The sequence below is a fragment of the Macrotis lagotis genome, chromosome 1, assembly GCF_037893015.1.
Source record: "Macrotis lagotis isolate mMagLag1 chromosome 1, bilby.v1.9.chrom.fasta, whole genome shotgun sequence".
NCBI lineage: Eukaryota > Metazoa > Chordata > Mammalia > Peramelemorphia > Peramelidae > Macrotis > Macrotis lagotis.
This window is the reverse complement of record NC_133658.1, coordinates 131795403-131816928: the sequence shown is the minus strand read 5'-3', so window position 1 is coordinate 131816928 and position 21526 is coordinate 131795403. Positions and strand designations below refer to the sequence as shown.

Sequence of the window (21526 nt, the reverse complement as noted above, 5' to 3'; positions counted from 1 at the left end):
AAGTGCCTCTCCTCCTTCTATTCCCACCCAAAAACATTCCTTTGTTTTATATTGTGTTTACCTACATATATACAGGTTGCCTCCTTTTTAGAATGTGAACTCCTTAAGGGAATATACTACTTTGTTTTTGTTCTTTTATTTCCAACACCAACATAGTGTATAGTAAACACTACAAAAAGTGATAATAACATCTCTCTGGTCCACTGAATTACATTGATGTTTAATAAGTGATTGGTGACTGACTGACTGCTACCAGAGATCAGACTCAGAAAAGCCCCAGAAAGGTTCTGAAAAATGTGGAAATAGTTGAAGTAGGGTAATAAGAATGATTCACGAGGAATGGACTGTCATGGTTTTCCTTCCTTTTTCTTTCATTCTGTCCTTTTTCTGATCATGGGGAAGAGTTCAATAAACCCCAATTCTGATGCTTTTGGTACCTATTTGGTATTGAAGATTGGCAGCTCTCAGAAAATCCCTCTGTCCAAAAGCCTCCCAGCTTGGCCTTAATGCTGAATGCAGTTCAGAAAGTGGAATTTCTGGTGCTTAAATAATGAGGTAAGGACATGTAATAAAGAGCAAATCCTTGGATTAGTGAGTGTTAGGACATTAAAGGAATAGGAGAGGAGAGGATTTAGAGCCACAAGTGCAATATTCAGAACACCTACCCTGTTCCTGAGCCAAATCACATGAGCTGCTTACTGGAGGTGTGCGAGCATTAAAGGGATTGGAAAGACTGAATGGTAAAATGCGCCTTCCTTCTGAACTTTCATTCTGACCCCCATTCCCTCTTCACTCCTCTAATCTGAGTTCCCTTCCCCTAACTATTCTCCCTCATTGCTTCAAATCTCTCCTTTCCAGACCACTTTCAAACAGCTGCTAAAATCATCTTCCCAAAGGACAAAATCAAAAGACACTTGTGGTGGAAAAAGAATTCAAAGTTGATCTAGTCCAGTTTGTTCTAAATTTCCTGGTCTTTTTCGTGTAAAATTTGTTTGGCTACTTTTTAAGATACTTCCTCCCTAGACTCCACTTCCACCTTCACCCATGTACAGGTACAATTGTTTTTTTTTTTTTTAAACCAAGTATCATTCTTTACCTTCCTCCCTGTAACATTTCACTGTATTGGCTTTGACTAATTGTTCCAGTTTGTTGAGATGTTTCAGAATCCTGACTCTGTCATCTAATATATTGGTTCTCTGTCCTCCCTTGGGACAAAGAATCTCTGTCTTCATGTTTCCAGGCTGAATGATTTTTGTAGCCTGGCCCCATAAGGCAGCTGGTTCACCCCTTAATCATTTTAGTCATCCTTCTCAGGACATTTTCCTGTTGCGTCTTTGCAATAGCAAACAGAGCTGCCTATGATATTTCAAGTTTATACACAAGGAAGCTGGTAAAAAGGAAAGCTGATGCTTTGGGTTTCACATCAATCTAATTCAGTAGACCAGAGAGATGTCATAGATACAGTTTACCAAGAATTTAGCAAAGCTTTTGGCAATGTCTGTGTTGTTCTTGTGGACAATACAGAGGAATATGAGCCAGATCCTAGGAGAGTAAAGTCAATTTGACTGGATCACTGAACACAAAAATGTATCATTAATGGTTCATTGACAAAGTTAAGATTATAGGATCACATATTTAAAACTTGTAGGAACCTGAGAGGCCATGAGGTCCAATTTTTTCATTTTACAATTAAGGAAATTTGGACTTAAAGAAACCAATTATAATCCACCCAAGGTAAGTAAAGAGAAGTAAAACAGGGTCTTCTGATCCCAGATCAAGTGTTCTTTCCACTCTGCCACTCTAGGTCTTCAGTAAAATGCCTTGATAATCAAAGGACTAGAAAAATAGCTGTCATTCTAGAGGACAAGTGAAAGTCAAAAAAAGATCTTGACGAGCTAGAACATAGAGATAAATTAAGCTGAACTTTAATAGAGATAAATATAACATTTCAAACCTAGCTTCAAATGAGCAACTTCACCAGATGGCTAGACAGCAGTTTGTTTATGGATTGTAACTTCAGCATGAGTCAAAAGCATGACATGACAGTCAAAATAACTAAGGAAATCTTAAACTGTATTAAGAGACCTATGGGGGGCAGCTGGATGGTACAGTGGATACCAGTGGTACCAGCCCTGGAGTCAGGAGGACTTGAGTTCAAATTCAGCTACAGATGCTTAATACTTACTTAGCTGTGTGACTTTGGGCAAGTCACTTAACCCCCTTGCCTTGCAAAACCCCAACAAAACAAAACAAAAAGAGAACTATAGGGTCTAGGACTAATACAGTGGTGAAGCTCATGATTTTCTACTTTGCTCAGACCACGTCCAAAGATTTCTTGATACTGAATTTTAGGAAGAATATAATCATAAATTACAGGAAATGCCCCCAAAAAGCAATCGGAATGACAGTGTCCAATGAATACGTGTCATATAAGTGTCAGGTGAAAAAACTGAAGATATTCAGCCTAAAGAAAAAAGGTTTGCCTTGAGCAGGAGGTAGAAAAGGGTAACACATGATAATTTTGTTCAAACATTTGAAAGTCTGACACCAAGAGAAATAGATTTGGTCTAGTTGATTGTTAAGGACACATATAAGAACAATAGATAAAAGAGGCAAAGAGCAAAGTTTATATTTCACATAAGGACAATCCTAACAATTAGACAGTTCTGGCTTTCATCCCACACATTGGCTCTCTAGCCAACATTTCTTGATGTCAACAAGTTGAATGATTTTTATATCCTGTCTCATAAGGTAGCTGCTTCATCCAAAAGTGAAATGAGCTGCTTTAGTGGGTAGTAAAGGCTTTCAAGCAAAAACTGGATAACCCCATGATGATTATGTTGAAGTGGGTTCTTGTCAGGTACAAGTTGGATTAATGGCCTAGGAAGTTCCTTCCAAGTCTGGGATTCTACAGTAAACAAGCATTTACTAAGCATCTATGCTAAACCATAGGGATACAAAATGAAAAATGGTGGGGACTTTGACCCTCTAGCACTTTAATGTCTGAATGCTAGACTCCCAAGTTCATTTTTGAATCCTGATGGCATCTCTATATTAGCTATCTCTCCCAGCTTTATGTCATCGACAAATTTGATAATCATATCATCCACGCCTTTATCTAAGTCACTGATAAAGATGTTAAACAATTCAAAGCAAACACAACCACTGGAACTCTTCACTGGAGAAATAACATCTAACTGTCTGCATCTAACTACTAATTAGGTAAGTCCAACTACTATTTGAACCAGGCTAATATAATATTAGGAGAGAAAAGAGACTATTTTAATAAAGCAGGTAAAAATAATATAAGAAAAACTGCTATCAGGAACCCTTAGGGATATCAAGCTTAACAATCCTTTACTACATGGTTAGAATGTAAACTCCTATTGAAACAGCAGCAGTTTGAAAGAAGGGACTTGTATTTATCTGTCCAGAATCTAGCATAGTATCTTACATATAATAGGCACTTACACTATACTTCTTGATTGATTGACATTATTTCTGTCTTTAGGATACTTGTTTCTGTTGTACTTAAGAAGATACAATATGCTATTGTCTTGACAACCTAGAATGAACTTGGGTTCAAGAAAAGAACTTCAAATCTACAAGTGGTTTCTACTTCAATGTATAGCTTTATTATTATTTCTATTACTATCATCATCATCATCACGACCCATATCACTTCCCAAAAGAGCAGTGATTTCTTGTATATTCTCCCATCAATGTGGACCTCAACTCTTCTATGACCTAAGCTGGTATGATACAGTAGAGAGAACACAGACTCTGGGTTCAGAAGATTTGGATTCAAATTCCTCCTTTGAAAGATTGTCTATGGAACCTCAGGTCTCAGCTTTCCTCACTAATAATAAGAACAAACATTTTTATAGTATTTTGAGGTTTGCAATGTGCTTTTCATATTTTATATCATTTGATCTTCACTACAACTCTGTGAGACATCTGCTATTATTATGCCTATTTTACATATGAAGAAATTCAAGCACAGAGAAACTAAATGATTTGCCTAGGGTCACATAGTGACTCTGTTCTTTGAGGGAAGATACAAACACAAGTCTTTCTAATATTAGATCTAATGCTCTAACTACTTACCAGCTAAATGAAAAGTGAGGAGATTGTCCTAGATGGATTCTGAGATCATTTCTATCTCTAAATTCATGATTAGAGATTAGAATTCTAATTTCTTAGTGACAGGATCTGTGTTTTTTCACCTTTTTGTATCTTCAATGCTCAGCATGGTTCTTGGCATAGAAAGTACTTAATAAATGTTTTGGGTTCAAATTTACCTTATTAGACAACTGATATGAAAAAAAATTATCTATTTGCTAATCTTCTTATGATGCCAATCTTCTCCATACATAGTTAAACCAATCCTGTGAGCATGGATATACAGGCCATAAAAGGTCTAATTGAAAACCAGAGACATAATTTTAGAAGGTAGGAACAATTTAACAATGTACCACTGTTAGTAGCAACTGAACTTTGCACCTGACTATCAGGAGGACTACGCTAAACCAGGAAGCTACCAGATCACCATTGTCAATGAATTCCATCTGTGAGCTACTATAATAACTAATTCTCTTCCTGGATAAACTGACATTGTCTTTTTAATTTTTTATATTACTTTCACATCATGATTAATGAGTAGGTCTTTCAATGTCACTTGTGCAAGTTTCCGAAATCATTAAGTATCACTGGCTAGAAGCATCTCTAGTTTGGGAGGACCTGACAGAGTTCAGACATTTTGTGCATAGCCTTGGAGATCTCAGGGTTACTCCTAAACTGAAGGAAGAAATGGAAGCATACTTCACTGACTGTGCATAATAACACCACCAAGAAAAATGATAGAAATAGAGGAAGTTAGCAGGAAGCTCATGTTTGACTCTCTCCCAGTGTTTAACATGATGCTTTACACACAAGCTTAGATACATATCCAGCCTTCACTTAAAGATTTCCAGGGATAACAAATTCACTACCTCCTGAGGCACCTCATTCCATTTCTGAACAGTTGTAATTGAGAGGAAAATTTTTCTTCACATTAAACTAAAATCTGCCTGCATACCATCATTTGTACCCATTGCTCCTAGTTCTTCCTTCTGAAGTCAAACAAAATCAGTCACATCTCTTTTCTTCATGTCTTACTTTCAAATACTTGAAGATAGTTATCATTATCATCGCCTATCACACACATACACACACACACACACACACACACACACACACACACACACACACACACACACACAAACCCTACCTTTTTGTATCCAGGCTAGACATCCTCAGTTCTTTAAACTGATCCTTCTACACAGTTTCAAATTCCTTCAAGTTGCTGATCACTATCTTTGAGACACTCAAGCTTGTTAAAACCTTCAATAAATTCATCCAATAGAATTGAACATGATTGAGCAGAGTACAGAGGAATGTCATTCACAACTTGGTGAATATTTTCCAATCCAACTGAATAAGCATTAAACAAAGAGGCAGGGAGGAAAGGAGGGAGGAAGAGAAGGTGGAAGGGAGGGAGGGAGGAAGGAACACTTAAGACTGTTGCTTGTCCTCCATTCTTGAAGAGGACCATGATAATGTTCTTTCATGTAAGAAAATGCTAGATACACCATTATCAAGGAACAATGTATATGGTATAATCATATCATCATTAGGATGAAAACATTAATTCTGACTAGAACTACAAGAGATGGATTCACAGAAGAGGTAAGACTTGACATGAGACTTGAAGGATTTGGAGAATTTGATTTGCATTTTGGTAAAATTTGGATACAGTTTGAGCAGTCTCCTTTGTAGAATCACCACATAGTGGCTAGAGTTCTCAACTTCAATTCAGAAAGACCTGTGTTCAAATTCCAACTCATAGCATGCATTTACTAGCTCTGTAGCCTTGGCAGCTAGATGGTACAGTGGATAGAGTACTGGTCTTGGAGTCAGGAGGATGGGAGTTCTAATCCAATCTCAGACTTTCACTAACTGTGTGACCTTGGGGAAGTCACTCAACCCTGATTGCCTCATATTCAGGGCCATCTCCAATCATCCTGATTTATATCTGGTCATTGGATCCAGTTGGTTCTAGAGGAGAAAATGAGGCTAGTGACTTGCACAGTCCCTCCTCACTCAAATCCGATTTTTGGGCTTATCATGCTATCACCTTCCTGATGTTGTGGTTTTCTTCAAGAATGAAGGACAAACATTATCATTATCATTAGCCCTGGGCAAGTCATTTAAGATCTCTGAGTCTCTGTTTCCACATCTGCAAAATAGGGATAATAACAGTACCTACCTCAAAGGATTACTATATGGATCAAATTAAATAATCTATATAAAGTGTTCTGAAAACTTTACAAAGTGATATGTAAATGTCAGATATTATTGATGATGGTATTAATAGTAATAATAAACATGCTCTTACATAATCAAAATGAGCCTCGAAATGTTTTACAGTTGCAAGACTTAACAAATAAGCGAATCTTTAAAAGGAAAATGTGTGTGAATGCATACAAGCACATGTATAGGGGAAAGGGGGAACTACAGTTAACTGAAATTGAAATGTAGTTGCCATAGTAACTTTTTTCCCTGAATAAGAAAAAATTATCATGGATCTTGATATAAAAATCAGAGGCACAATTACATATGACTTTTTTCCCTTCTATAATATGAAAAAGGGAAAATAAGGGTTTTTTTAAACTATCAGTGTTTGGAGGTTGGGATAGAAGTATCAAAAATACAATTAAGGTTTCCCAAAGTTCAATTAAACATCCTTCTTTAAGGAGAAAAACCAGAGCACTAGTGTGAAGAAGCTATGACATAAACAAATCTGATTTAACACCAAGAGAAAACCCAGCAAGAACTTTGGATGCCCATACTAGGGTTGGCATGGCAAAAGGCTGTAGAACGGCTTCATTATACTCTGAAGCACTAAAGATGGGAAGAGGTGGAGGTTTTTCTAGAAGAAAAAAGAAACCCAGGTTAGATGATTACAAGTTAATAAAAGTGGAATTAGTAGCAAAAAGTTAGCTTGTACTTGTTTCTGTATCCTTTTAAAAATTAATTCTAAACAGCATCCTCTATACTGTGGTGAAGCATACAGGACTTTAGGTTTTGCCCTAGTATTGATTAGGACTACTCAGATGTGGTCAAAGTGAAATTTTCTTTAAAAAAGAGTTATCTTAAAAATAAAAGGCTTAGTAGGCTGATTAATCTGCATTCAATTTCCACTGTAGAAAAAAATCAAAAAAGCCAACTAATAATTAGGTTGTGTGAGATAAGCCCAGGGTCTCACCTCTCACCTGGTATCACCTTCGTGAATGATAATACTATGCCAAGGAGCTTATCAGCTAGTATAAGGTTTACCTTGAAAATCCAAATCCATTATGTAATAATAAAGTTTCAGGGAGGAAGCCACTAATCCTCAGCCTATGGGGCTTCAGTCTTCCCTCTCAAATTTCCCAATTCACCTTTTCATTTGGATTACTATCTGCCTTACTATAGGTACCACATCTGTGTGACTGTGTTGATCTACTTCCTCCCTCTGTTTGTGATCGGTTATGCATATACCGTAGTGGGAATCACCCTTTGGGCGAGTGAGATTCCTGGGGACTCCTCTGACCGATATCATGAACAAGTATCTGCCAAGCGCAAGGTAAGTTTCTGCCATCCTAAAACAAGCCCCTTTGGTACTAACCCAGGCAGTTAAGAATCAGTCAATCAACAAGTATTAATCAAATACTTATTATGTGCCAGACATTGCCAAGTCCTGAGAATTCAAGGGAAAAAAATCCCTTCACTCAAATGCTTACATTATAATGAAGAAGACAATATTTAGAAATTAAATACAAAATAGATGGAAAATAAGCTTAGAGAAAATGGCCTTACTAGCTGAGAGGCCTCCACTTGGAGGAAGAGGAGTGTGAACTGAATCTTAGAAAGAGACAAGTATTATAAATGAAATAGGATTCCAAATATATAGAACTGCCATTACAAAGGCACAAAGATAGAAGATGGCATGTTGCTTGGAAGGAAAAGTAATCCAACTGGATAGCTTGGTTCTAAAGTTTGGGGAGGGACGTAGCATGTAGGAAGGTAGTAAAGGACCTTGGCAACTGTACAAAATTTCAAAAGTCTAACAAAAGACTTTCTATTTGATTTGGAATTAAGAGGGAGTCTTTGAAGATGTTCTTTAGGAAAATCACTTTGGCAACAATGTGGAAAATGAGTTAAAGTGGAGTTGAGGAAGAAGAGAGAAGGGATGAACTTGAAGCTACAAGAAGCTTAAAGAAAGAATGTGTCCAGGTGGGAAACTTGACAAAGGTAGACAAAGTAGACTGTCTTCATTAAACCATGTAGGAACCTACAAGGGACAAATGGAAAAAAGCTAGAGAAGGAGAAAGGAGATATACATAAGGAGAGAAAGGTTTCTCATGATAATGTCATTCATGATTGTCTTCTTGGCAGGTGGTCAAGATGATGATTGTGGTGGTCTGCACATTTGCCATCTGCTGGCTACCCTTCCATATCTTCTTTCTCCTGCCCTACATCAATCCGGACCTTTCTATGAAGAAGTTCATTCAACAAGTTTACCTGGCCATCATGTGGTTGGCCATGAGCTCCACAATGTACAACCCCATCATCTACTGCTGCCTCAATGATAGGTAGAGTTCCAATTTCCCTATTACTCCTCCCTACTCTGTTCCACTGCACATGGATTCAATGGAAAGGGGTCTAAAGGAAGGAGAAAGATTCTAATTCTTAGTTGGAGTCTTCAATCCCTTGTGTTGTGTCATCCCCATACCCACTGATCTCTACCACACTCACCTTTTTCACTTCTCTTTCTTCCTCTTTCCTGCTTGTTTCTGCCTTATTTCTTATAGTCTCAGGTTCCTCCCCCCCCCCTTTTCTTCTCACTGTTTTTCTGCCTTCATTCTTCTGCCATGTGCCACTGGACTTACCCTCACTGGTTGGAACCAAAGATGTAAAAGGTCATTAGGAGCATCTAAAACAGTTTGGAGGAGGACAGACTTGGGAGTCAGAGACCTAGACTATTTAACCTGGAGAAGAAAAGACTTGGGGACCTTGGAGACTATATTTTAAATATTTCAATTCAAAATTGAAAACATTTTTTTATGAAAGACAAAAGTAAAACAGTTTTTGTCCTCCAGAACTTACCATCTTCTGGAAACAGCAAGATGTGAATGGTGTAAATAAATAGCAAATATATCCAAAATAAACATTAGTTATTTCTATTGGGGAGCACTAAAACCAGAAGGGGGATGGGGGAACATTTGACTAGAATTGTGAATGTATATAGGGGAATGATCTGAAATCAGTCTGTAAGGATCAGTTAGAGGCAGATTGTGAAGGAATTTGAATGCCAAGAGATTTGTATTTTATCCCTAAAGCAATAGGGAATTATTGAAGCCTCTTAAAGAGAAGACTACCATGATTAGATTTGTATATTATTGTAAAGTCTTCTTTTTTCTGTTGAGTCTGATTTTCCATGCTCCATTTGATGTTTTCCTGGAATGGTTTGCCATTTCCTTCTTTAGTTCATTTTACAGATGAGGAACTGAGGCAAGCAAGGTTGAGTGACTTGCCCAAGCTCACCCAGTCAATAAGTATCTGAGGCTGAATTTGAACTCAAAAAGTTATCTTTCTACTTTAGGTCCATCACTCTAACCACTGAACCACCTAGCTACTCCCATTTGTGTATCAGTCAATCTTTTTTTTCTTTTTTTTTGAAAGAATAGTAACGTATGGGGACACCAGGTGGTGCAGTGGATAGAGCACTGGACCTGGAGTCAGGAGTACCTGAGTTCAAATATGGCTTCAGACACTTCATAATTGCCTAGCTGTGTGGCCTTGGGCAAGCCACTTAACCCTATTGCCTTGCAAAAGCTGAGAGAGAGAGAGAGAGAGAGAGAGAGAGAGAGAGAGAGAGAGAGAGAGAAAAGAAAAAGAATAGTAATGTATGAGAGGTAATAGACTGGTTCTGCTTGATCCTAGAGCAGAACTATTGACAAAAAGTGGAAATGATGAGAAAGTAGATCTGAGTAAGACAAGAAAAACCAACCAGTATGGGAACAGTGGCAAAAACAGAACAACAATGCACCTTGAACTATCCATCTCACAGGTTAAAAAGAAAGGAAAGCAATGAAATGAAAATATGTACATTTTTCCCTAGTCCAGATTTGTGATTTCAACAATGCAGGCAATTTCTGAAATTGAAATCCCTCTGTGGCTGCCAGGCTGAGACTCTTCTATGACTAGCCATTATATACAGTACCTGGGTACCTAGTTCCTTACACAGAGTCAGACAGCCAGACTGTGTCAGAGCCAGGTCTTGTGGCCCAGGCCTTCTGACTCCAAGACCAGCTTCTATCTACTGTTCCACACTATGTCTCATTATTATTTTGATATCTCAGACATGCATATTTTTTGTCTCATTTTTGAATTAACTATTTTCTTACAGCTTATGCCCTACCCTACTAAAGCAGCTGTTTCCTGTTGGTTCTTGAATTGCCAGTCATCACATCTATTCCCCTTTAGTCATAAGGAAAAAGCTCCCTGAAGGGCAAATGACTCCATGTATAATTTCTCCATTCTTGTTTCAGTACTTAACCACTATAGCCTTTTTTTGTTCTACCCCCAACACCCCTATCACTCTAAACTCCCCCAAAATCCCTATAGTTCTTCTGGGCCCAGAAAAGCAAGTGAGCCCTTAGCACTTATATTTTAGGCACTGGAGATACAAAAAGGCAACTGCTAGTCCTTGCCCAAAATATTTCATAATATAATGAGGGAAACAATATGCAAAGAAATATATACAAATCAAGATTTATAGATGATAAATAGGAAATAATTAGTGGAAGGAAGGCACTAGAATTAAGAAGCATTAGAAAAGGCTTTTGAGGTTTTACTTGGGATTTAAAGAAGCCAGAAAAGTAATTAGGTAGAAGAGAGGAGAGAATATTTCAATCATGGGGAACAACTAGAGAAAATGCCTGAGTGTACAATTCTGGTGTCCAGGAAGCCCCTTTAGAGGGCCTGCTTTAGAACCTGGAATTTGAATTCCATACTAGATGGCATAGTGTATAGACCACTGGGCCTGAGATCAGGAAGATTCATCTGAGTTCAAATTAAACTTCAGACACTTATTAGCTCTGTGATCCTGTGCAAGTCATTTTACCCCGTCTGCCTCAGTTTCCACATCTGGAAACTGAACTGGAAAAAGAAATGGCAAACCACTCCAGTACCTCTTTCAAGGAAACCCCAAATGAGGTCATGAAGGATCAGGCACCATTGAAAAATGACTGAATAATTACATGTTTAATCAACTTGATTTTCAAACCTATTCTTTTTATGCTGAGAATTGAATGATAAACCAACAAATATTGAGTATCTGCTTTGCGAAGACAGTATGAAGGAAATAGGAGAGAATGAGATGTGCTGCCTAACTCTAAATAGTTTCTAGTTGACAGAAGTCAATCAACAAGTAATAACTAAGTGACTAATTACTAAATAGCTCTTCTGTATAGGGCACTGTGCTAGTTAGTGAGGATACAAGCACAAAGAATTGCCCATTCCCTGCTCACAATGAATTTAAGATGATGAAAGTTATCATTCAGTAAAAAATGGATTTGGAATCAGGTGATGAGAGTCAAATCACAGTTCTGCTACTTACTACTTGTGTGACCTTTTGAGAATTATTTTCCAATTTGGGTCCCAGTGTTCTCACCTACAAATGGGCTAGATTGAATGATCTCTAATATTTAACTTGAAATCCTCTGACTACTGTCTGAGGTGAATATATCAGTAAATTTTCCAGTCATTTATGTAGTGAATGACAGTCAAGTTTCAAGCCCAGATCCTTTGACACCAAGTCAGAATGCTCTTTCCACTGAATAATGCTGCCTCCAAGATAACTGTAAATACAGGAAATATAGGTTTTTGATGATGATGTGCCAAATAATTAGTAGGTATGCAAATTAATAGTACTCAGAAGAAGGTAATTTTAGGACCTTATGGTAATAAATTTAGGTCTGGAAAGGACCTTAGAGATCATCTAAACAAAGATTCAGGAGATCACAGAATCAAAATGACATCCTTATGGTGGCTATTCTAGCTGTTTATTATCTGACCATATTACCCACCACATTCAATACTTTTCAGTTGATTCCTATTGCCTCTAGTTTAAAATATAAATTCCTTAACCAGACATTCAAAGATCTCCATAGTCTGACTTTCATGATACTTTAAAATTTTTATGTCATATTGTTTTTCTTTTTGCACTATCTGGTCTAGTTAAACTGAAAGTACTAGTTGATCTCCATACATGATGCTAACCTTCTACATCTGTGTGTTTGACCAAGCAGTTCCTCCCAAATGGAATAAATTTCTTCCTTCTCTCCTGTTGAGAGAGAACTCCTATCTTCCTCCAAAGAATGCCTCAGGTGGTATCTCCTACATGAACTTTCCTGACTCTCCTCCCCATTTAATTACTAGTATAATCTTCCTCTTAAAATTATTCTGTATTATTATTAATTGTATCCACATTATATGACATTATTTATGATGCTAGAGACCCCAATAGAATATACTCTTGGAAGATTAGAACAATTTTCTTTTGTTTTGTGTGGAGATTAATCTGATGTCTTTGTTATAATGTATGTTTCATAAATATTTCTTTAATTGAATTGGGTTTATTGCCTTGACAGATTTCGTATTGGCTTTAAGCATGCCTTCCGGTGTTGCCCATTCATCGATGCTACAGAATATGAGGGTCTTGAAATGAAGTCCACCCGCTATCTGCAAACCCAAGGCAGCATGTATAAGGCCAACAGAATTGAAACCACTGTCTCTTCAGTTGTTGGGATGAATGAAGATGAACTGGAAGATGGCTCAAAAGCTAAACGCCTATCCCTAGACCTCACTTCCAATGGTTCCTCACGAAGTAATTCCAAGACCATGTCTGAAAGTTTCAGCTGCTACTCTAACACTCTCTCCTAAACCTGGATCCAATAGGGCAGTTTGCCAAAAATTGTTGCCTGTCACCTTCACCCCAAGCCTTCATGAGCATGTTCACCAAGATGTACCCATGTCATCATCTTTTTTTAAATTATTATTTCATTTCAGACAGGCATGACATTCATGATCTGGAGGGCATCAAATACTCCTCAAGACAGGGCCTGTGGAAAGTAAATCTGTAAGGAAGTGAAAGATCATTGAATCTGGGGCTTTGGATCTAGTCCAGCTTCTGCCACTAATGAGTTACATGGCCTTAAGAACATCATTTAATCCCAGTGAGCTTCAGTTCCCTGCTCCATTCAATAAGAAGGTTGGATGAAACATTAATATCCCTTGCAGATGTAAGATTCTACATAGGAGCAAATGAATAAACACTGAAGAGAATACAGTTGGCAGGGGAAAAATGGTAAAACACTCCCATATATTTAGTCTCAAATATAATGTGAAAATGTCCTTCTTCCAGACAGTAACTGACTCCATGCTGCTCTTTACTCAGACAGGTAAACCAGAAAAAAAGAACATTTTAGATGTCAGAAATGCTGAGCTTGCTATTGGAGAAGACAAATATCTACAAGCAATTTCTAATAGCCCATCAATTCAACAAATTCAGCTAGCCTTGAGGTGACATCATCAGATTCTTCTATGATATCCTTTCTGGTTCACTGCCCTCAATAAATTTCAGCAGAATTGATTCATTAGCACAATCTAAGATCTATCAGAAACTGGGAGTGAAGAGACCAGACTTTACCCACAATCTGACTGAATAACCTCAAAAAGGTCACTTCTCTCTGGGCCTCAGTTTTCTCCTTTGTGAAATGAAAGGCGGTTGATTTAGTTAGTCTATAGGAACCTATCCAAGTCTCACACTGTATTTTCTATGTTATCAACAGCTCTCATGATTTTGGGATCCAGTGGCCCATCCTGTTCAGCAATGCCTGATAAATTATGTTGACTTGGACAAATCTTTTCACTTCTCAAGACTTCATCTTCCAACCCTCTGCCACACAGGGGAGTTGGGATTACAGGGCCTGTCCGAGCTTTCCCAGTGATGGCTTTATGTTCCATGTCCAGAATACTCTATATGCTAGGATACATTCCACATCTGATATTCCATCTTCTATTTCCAAAGTCCCTCTAGCTCTAACATTCCATGACTTTATGATTTAGGGTTCCACCTAACCAAAAATATTTGATAAATTACGTCACTTTGAAGAAAGTGTTACACCACTGTGGGCCTCTCCTCTATAATTGGGAGGTAATATTTCAGGGTTCACAGTTAAAGGTCATTACCAACTTAATGAAGGTATGGTCAAAGCAAGACTTAACAGTCACATAGAGATAACCCAATAGGCAAGAGTACAATGTAGGTGCCTGGAACCAAAACCAGTCAACTCAAGGGTCATTTGACCATTTCTGAAGGAATACAAGTATAGAAGGTACTATACAGATGGCACAATACAGTGTAGATAATCTCTTAATGAGGTTAGGGACTAATAACTTGGGAGAACTAGGAACATGGACATAGATACCTAAAAACAAAGATGTCTTGGACTAAAGCAGGCATCTTAAAGTTTGTGGGAGTTGTTGGCATTCTGGGCTCCAACCCCACTATAACTATTTACCCAATTTTTTCCATGTCTCCTGATGCTTCGATTATGAAGGACAAAGAAATGTGGGACTGGTTGATCTCCAAGGCCCTTTCCAGTGGACACTGGATTCAATGGCCCCTTCTAACTCTGGCCTTCTCTTACTTTATAATTATGCTATTAAAAAAAAGAACTCTCATCTGAAATGAAGCTCTCAAGAAGAAGAGAGAAACATGGGAAAATCTAGTTACTAATAAGCAGCTGGGTTTTCCTTCTAAGTAATGGTGGCTCTTATCAAGAGTCTTATGTAAATATGCACATTAGATGTGCTTCCTGAATTCATCCTCAAAGCTGTTTACTGCATTTCCCTCCCACGGATTTGGTGTTCATCTCTAAAATGAAAACTGTCATTTGCAAAGCTCATTCTCTTGCTATCATTAACCTTCAGGAAGCCAAGTTTTTGTTATAGACTTTCCAGCTCTACTCTTGACTCTAGCATGCATCAAGCTCTTCCCTACTGCCAAAGGCTCCATTGTCTCTCCTTACCACTATCTAGGAAGAGAAAAAAAAATCTGGATCATGCTCCAACCAGTTGTGTGTTTCCTGGAAAATTAAATTTGCATGTGAATCCATGTGTAACTTCATCACTCACTAGGACTTTCTGAGAAAGACAGAGCATATACAAAGCAACTGACTATGCTAAAAGTAGTGCTATGCTACTTGCCACTGAGATGTATGAAATGAATCATTCTATGTTCAGAGACTCTTTGAAATTAACCTCTTTGGCTCCACCAATCTGCCAGCCATCTCCTGGGTTTTGTGTTGTCTTTCATGATGAATGCTGCTCCATCCCTTTGAGATAAACAGTCTATATAATAGAATAGTTATGAAGCTTCTTTTGTTTTTTGGGGGCTCTTGAGAACTATAGATGTTATGTCTATCATATTACTATCTAGAAAGTATTCAATTTCTAGGATTATTTTCTGGGTGTATTTGGTGTAAAATAGCAGAAGCCCTTAGGAAAAGCAACATGATGATATTTCTGTCTAGGTACTCATGTCATGAATGTACAGTTTATATTGGTAGTAGTAAAGGGATGACCTAGGTGGGCTAATTCTGCTACATATGTTAGTCATGAATCTTCTGAGGGCCCCAGAGCCATTACAATCCATGACATAATAATGACAGCATGATATAGCTGGAAACTAGAATTCAGAAGACCTGGGTTTAACTCCCAATTCTACAGTTATTATGTGTGTGACCTTGGGGAAGTCACCTAACCACTTGAAGTCTCAGTTTTCTCATCTATAAAGTAATAGGTTTGTTAGATCATTAAAAATCACTTTTAGCTCAAAATCTATGAATATAGCCAGCTCTAACACATGCTTGAGAGAAAAAGTAGAGGTGAAGGGTGGGGCACAGGGTGAATAAGGGAGAATGATAAGGGTAGTATATTTGTGCAACAGAAATACATCAAGAAAGACTAGAACTGGAAGCAAAGGTAGAGCCTTAGTCCATTAGAAATAATGAGAAAAAATAGATGTATGGATTTAATCAAATGGAAACTGGGTGAAATGTGAAAAGCCCAAACTCATTCTTTAAAGGATTTGGCCAGTGACAATAACAGAAATATAAGTCTTTAGTATCATCCCCTTGAAATGCGCTAATTCATATACCCCTTAAGGGAGTGTCTGATCAAGTCCAGGATCATACCTTGAGTATCATATATTAAAGGATCAACCTCCTTGTTGCTGCCAAATAACATAGCCAAACTGGGTCCATCACTGTTTCATTTTCATATGGATGGTAATTGAAAAGAGAACTGTCTTATTAAGTTGATAGATAAGTTCAAAAGGAAGGGTGAAGGAGAAGATGAACCTGTATAAGTCAGAAAAGGAATTCAGAGTAACCATGATGATTGGAAGAAGCAGTCAGACTAAAGTTCAGTTATAAAACTTAAGAGGATCATGATAGCTGCCTTCAAGTGCTTCAAGGACTATCATCTGCAAAAAATAAAAAATAGAATTGGTATGTTTGGCTCCAAGCCAAGTCTATTTCAACAATTGCCAACTCTGGGTAACTGTAATTTCTCCACTTTCACTCCTGGACTGCTTAGCATTCCTCATGTCAGGTAACTCCAGGTTAACTGCACAATAGATCCCTGCTTCACGGTAAATCCATTCTATTAGGTTTACAATGTTGTTCAAAAATCTTTGGATTCATATATGATTCAAATCAATTCAACAATTAAGCATCTATCTTATATAAAGGATTGTACCAGGTACTAGACATACAAATGGAAAACAACCAAAAATCATTTCCTTATTTTCATTTGGCATTTATAGCCTATCACATCCTGTCTTGTTTCACTATTCCTCTCCTCCCATCCCACCCCACCCTCAATATATACTCTGCATTTCAATCAAAGTGGACTCCCAGTAATCAAACTCTTCCCAAAATTCAACATACCATATCCTGTCTGCTTGCACAGACCATCCCTTCCCTTTGCCTGCTATGTTTCCTCCTCCTCTAAACTTTTTAGAATGCTTGTCTTCCTTGAAAATTCAGCTTGAATGCCACTTCCTCTGTGTAGCCTACCCAGGTCTATCAAACCCTCCTTCCTTGAGTATCTACCCCTCCTCAAATATTCTTTAAGCTCTTGTTCCTTTCCCCATTGCCCACAAATATGTGCCTTTAATTATACATATATGTTTATGTGATATATTCCTCCCAGTAGAATATAAACTCCGAGAGGGTGGACTTGTTCATTTTTGTCTTTTTATCCCTGATGTTATGGACCAATAGGCAATTTGTAAATGTTTATTGTTATTTTTGTCATATGAAAAAGAATTCGCTCTCTGATATCCTGGACAGGTGGTCATCTAGCCTCTGCTCAAAGATTTCCAGTGATAGGGAACTCTTGGTGTCCTGAGACAAACCATTCTAGTGAATCAGTCAACAAGCCTTTATGTGCCTCCTGTGTGCCAACCACATTCTGGAGCACTGGTGATACATAGAAAGGTAAAAGACAATCCCTGCCCTCAAGGAGCTATAATCTATTTTTGGGTTGCTCAGTTTGTTTGGAAATTTAACCTTGTTTGAAATCTAAATATTCCTCTCTAGAGTTTCCATCCATTGCCCCTTTTCTGCCTACTGAGGTCAAGTAGACTAAATCCTATGCTGCTTTATTATGCCAGCTATATACATCTATGATCTCCCTTCACCTGTCATTTCCAAAGTCATAGCTTCTTCAAGCTAAATATTCCTGGAACTTCAGTCAGTCTTCATATAGCATAATTTTCAATCTTCATATCATCCCCATCACCATCCACTGAATGTGTACTAACTTGTCAATGTCCTTCCTAAAATAAAGCACCTAGAAGTGAATACACTATTTTACATGTGGTCTTCTCAGGATCAAGAACATTGGAGTACCTTTACTACTATTATCATCTTTTTTGTTAATACAGTTCAACAACTCATTGACTTCCCTTGCTGCCAACTACTATTGACTCATTGAACATTGTAGTCCATTAAAAACTCTGAGTCTTTTTTTGTTGTAAAGCAGAAATGATTTCAAAGAGGATCATAGATTCCAAACTGGAAGTGAACTTAGAGACCACCTAAACTAACCCCTTAATTTTATTTAATTGAATATCAAAGAGATTAAAGAAATTCCATGGGGTCATATAGCTAAATATTTATAGAAAAAGATTAGACTTGAATCCAGGTCTCACTGATTATCCTCTATGCTATTTTAACACATACCATGCCAGTAAGTCTTAACCAGCTTTCCCCGGCTTACTTATCTTTAGAATAGAGAATATGGTCATAGTGTACGCACATAGAATGACTATGATTTTCCATGTTAGTGTGCTTTATTTTTTATTATAAAATTGGAAATTCTTCTATCTGTTTCCATATACACCCTCATGAAGCCCCATCAGTTAGTAATTCTTACATGTCCTAAAGCCCCTTGGCAGCTACTATGAGGTTACTTTCAGCGTAATGCAATTCTATCCCTCTGTTTTATAACAAGGAAACTGCTCCAAAGGATTCTTAGTCTTTGTATTGGTTGGAGCCCAAGACAGTGAACTGAAAGAAAGGGAAACTTATTAGATGCTATTCAAGAGTAGGACTTTTTTGCTTTTAGAGAATTATGGTGCAGAAAATCCTGAATATAAGGCATGTCAAATGTACTTTGTATCAACTTGCTTTGTGCTCTTTTCCTCTCTTCAAGTTTCTCCCTTTACCTCTTACTGACTGCAACCAATGCTGCTCCCTACAGACTACCTACAAAGAGGGTAGACAATTTTCCTAAATATTATGTATTAGAAACAAATCATTGGGAACTCCATTCCATTTCAGTGGAAAGAATCTTCTGTCCTGGATTGTTATATAATGCAAATCATAAGTAAACAGTAATAAAAATCTTGCTCACTGAGCTCAAAGCTTAAAGCTAGGGAGATAAATAAGAAAATCAAAGAGATGTCTACAATGTGATAGAAAACACTGAGAAATTGGAATATGAAAGTGAGGAATCAAATAATAGCCTTTACACTTTTCACTTTAATTTTAGGAGTATTTTGATAAAACAACAACATAATGTAGTCAAAATCTTAAGGATGTGGAAGTATTAGCTATTATTAAGTCCTGACTCTTCTACTTACTAGTTTGTAAGGCCTTAAGAAAGTCACTTGCCTTTGGCTCCCAAATGTAAAATGAAAAGGTGGCATGAGATCATTTCCAAGCTTCCTTTCAGCTCCAGTATTTGATGATTCAAGAAAGACATAAGAACCTGAAAAATAAGCCATCAACTTCTTAGTAAATTCTTCCCTCAGAAAGAAATCACCTGTGTCCCCTAGTTCCATATTCACTATGACAGACTGTTGAGTCTGTCAATCATGAAATGAAACAATATGGATTGCAAAGAATGAAGTCCTGGGAAATTAAGATTTCAAAGGGGTGAACAGTATTCTAAAACTTGTCTTTTCTACCTATACATAGCAGAACTAAAAATAACCTCAAATTAAGATTGGAATACAACCAGGTAAACTGAGTATCATAATACTTAATATATCATAATACTTAATGGAATAGGATTTAGTTGGCTTAACACTAAAAGGACAGGACTAGTACTAATATCAAAGAGAAAACCAATTGTCTGCTGATAAGTAGGGCTGCCCAAAGGGAAAGTAGTTTATATTGGAAAATAATAGGATCATAGACTTGGAGCTGAAAGGGACCCCAGAGATTAACTAGTACCAATGTCTCATTTTGTATTTGAGGAAAATGGAGCCTAAAGGTGAGGTGATTTGGCTAAAGAAAGTGAATAGCAGAGCCAGGATTCAAGCCTAGAAATTCTGAATCCAAATCCAATGGTCTTTCCATTATACCACACTGCCTCTGAGAGTTCTCTACTATTGTCAATTTTCCAATGAAAACTGGGTGATCCCTTAAAATATGTGTTAGAGGAGATTCCTGCCTTGTTATGTGATTAACAAAATCCTGAGGTTCCTTTAACCCTAGGCTGCTGTAATAACCTCCTAGGCCAAAGATGTATCAGCAACAAAGACAAACATCTTCTAATAGCTGAAGCATGGGGGAAAATAGCAAATTCATGAGTGTAGGGTTTTGCTTATTTATCAGCTGGCTGAGGAAAGATCAGATCTTGATTGCAGGAATCAGAAAACAATTCATTAACACAATCTCAGTGACTGCTGAGAGCTAGTTGATAACATGCTGTTAGAAAGTGATGAAGGAATGTGAGCCTAAGCAGATCTTTTTTAGCTTTTAGCTAACTTGTTTGAAATCAGCAACTTATTTTCGTTTCTAGCTACCCAATTATAGAAGAAACCAGGATCAGTGGATCATTGACCTATGATGGATTTGATGTAAGGAATCTCTGATAACACAAAGAGCAGTTTTAACTCTATAACCTTGAATGAATCACTTCTCCTCTGATTTTTCTCTCATCTTTGTCAAAATTTATTTTTGAATATCAGAATTTGCTTCTAATTTATGCTCTCATCACTTCCATACTCGAGGAAAAAGTGTCCAAGTTGAGCATTTTTTTCAGCTGAGAGATTTTTAGGGAAATACTGTAACATAAGGGCAAGGCAGAGGAACAAAACATTCTCATTGTATCAGGCTCAATAAAAAGCAATTCAAGTGGGAATATATATATATATATATATATACATATGTGCATCATGTGAATAAATATATTTATTAAATATATTTACATGTGAATTTGTGAATATATGCATATATATACATATATATGTGTATATATACATATATATCTTATCAGCAGAGAATAGAGAAAACCCTGGGAAAGGAAAATTCCCCAGGATAACCAGATAATTGTAACTGCATCCTTCTCCCTGAGTCAAGGGTTTATGTAGGGCAGGTTTTCACTCTTCTTGTTAAGCTAGTTCTGTCCAAAAGAGATAGGCTTGTGGCCAGGCTTATATCCCCTGGCAATAGTTACTTCCCTTATTACTCTTTAAATGATTCAGCAAAATGCTTCCTCCCTGAAGGGTGAAGGTAGCTAAGTGAAGTCCTAGGAAAAAATATATGGAGAATAAAGTATTTACTCATAATACACTTTGGTGGCTTAACTGGGTTCCCCTAATGTCTTGATCCTGGTTTTAGAGGATTCCTATAGTTTAACACAAATAAAGCATAGTCATGACTTGTTTGCTAAGACAGGCTTTATTGAAATATTCTTAGGAAGAAAAAAGAAGATCAGTTTCTAGATGACTCTAAGTTGTTGTAGCTTCTCTGCAAAATTCCTTTTGGTCACAAGATCAGGAATGCAATGGCTTGTATTTGCTCTAAAAAGCAGGACTGTTCTTTAGGCAAGAGACCTGCTGTCAAATAGGTTTAAT

The 21526-nt window shown here is 37.3% G+C and overlaps 1 protein-coding gene across 1 annotated transcript in view; it reads left to right on the top strand.

Moving 5' to 3' along the window:
* Nucleotides 1–20805, top strand: part of TACR1 (tachykinin receptor 1) — a 189690-nt gene extending 168885 nt beyond the window's left edge. Inside the window, exons 3-5 of the mRNA XM_074208476.1 lie at nt 7516–7666; nt 8479–8675; nt 12738–20805. Coding sequence (XP_074064577.1) covers nt 7516–7666; nt 8479–8675; nt 12738–13029 — 640 coding nt within the window. The 3' untranslated portion in view covers nt 13030–20805. The remainder of the gene's footprint in view (nt 1–7515; nt 7667–8478; nt 8676–12737) is intronic.
* The last annotated feature ends 721 nt before the right edge of the window (nt 20806–21526 follow it).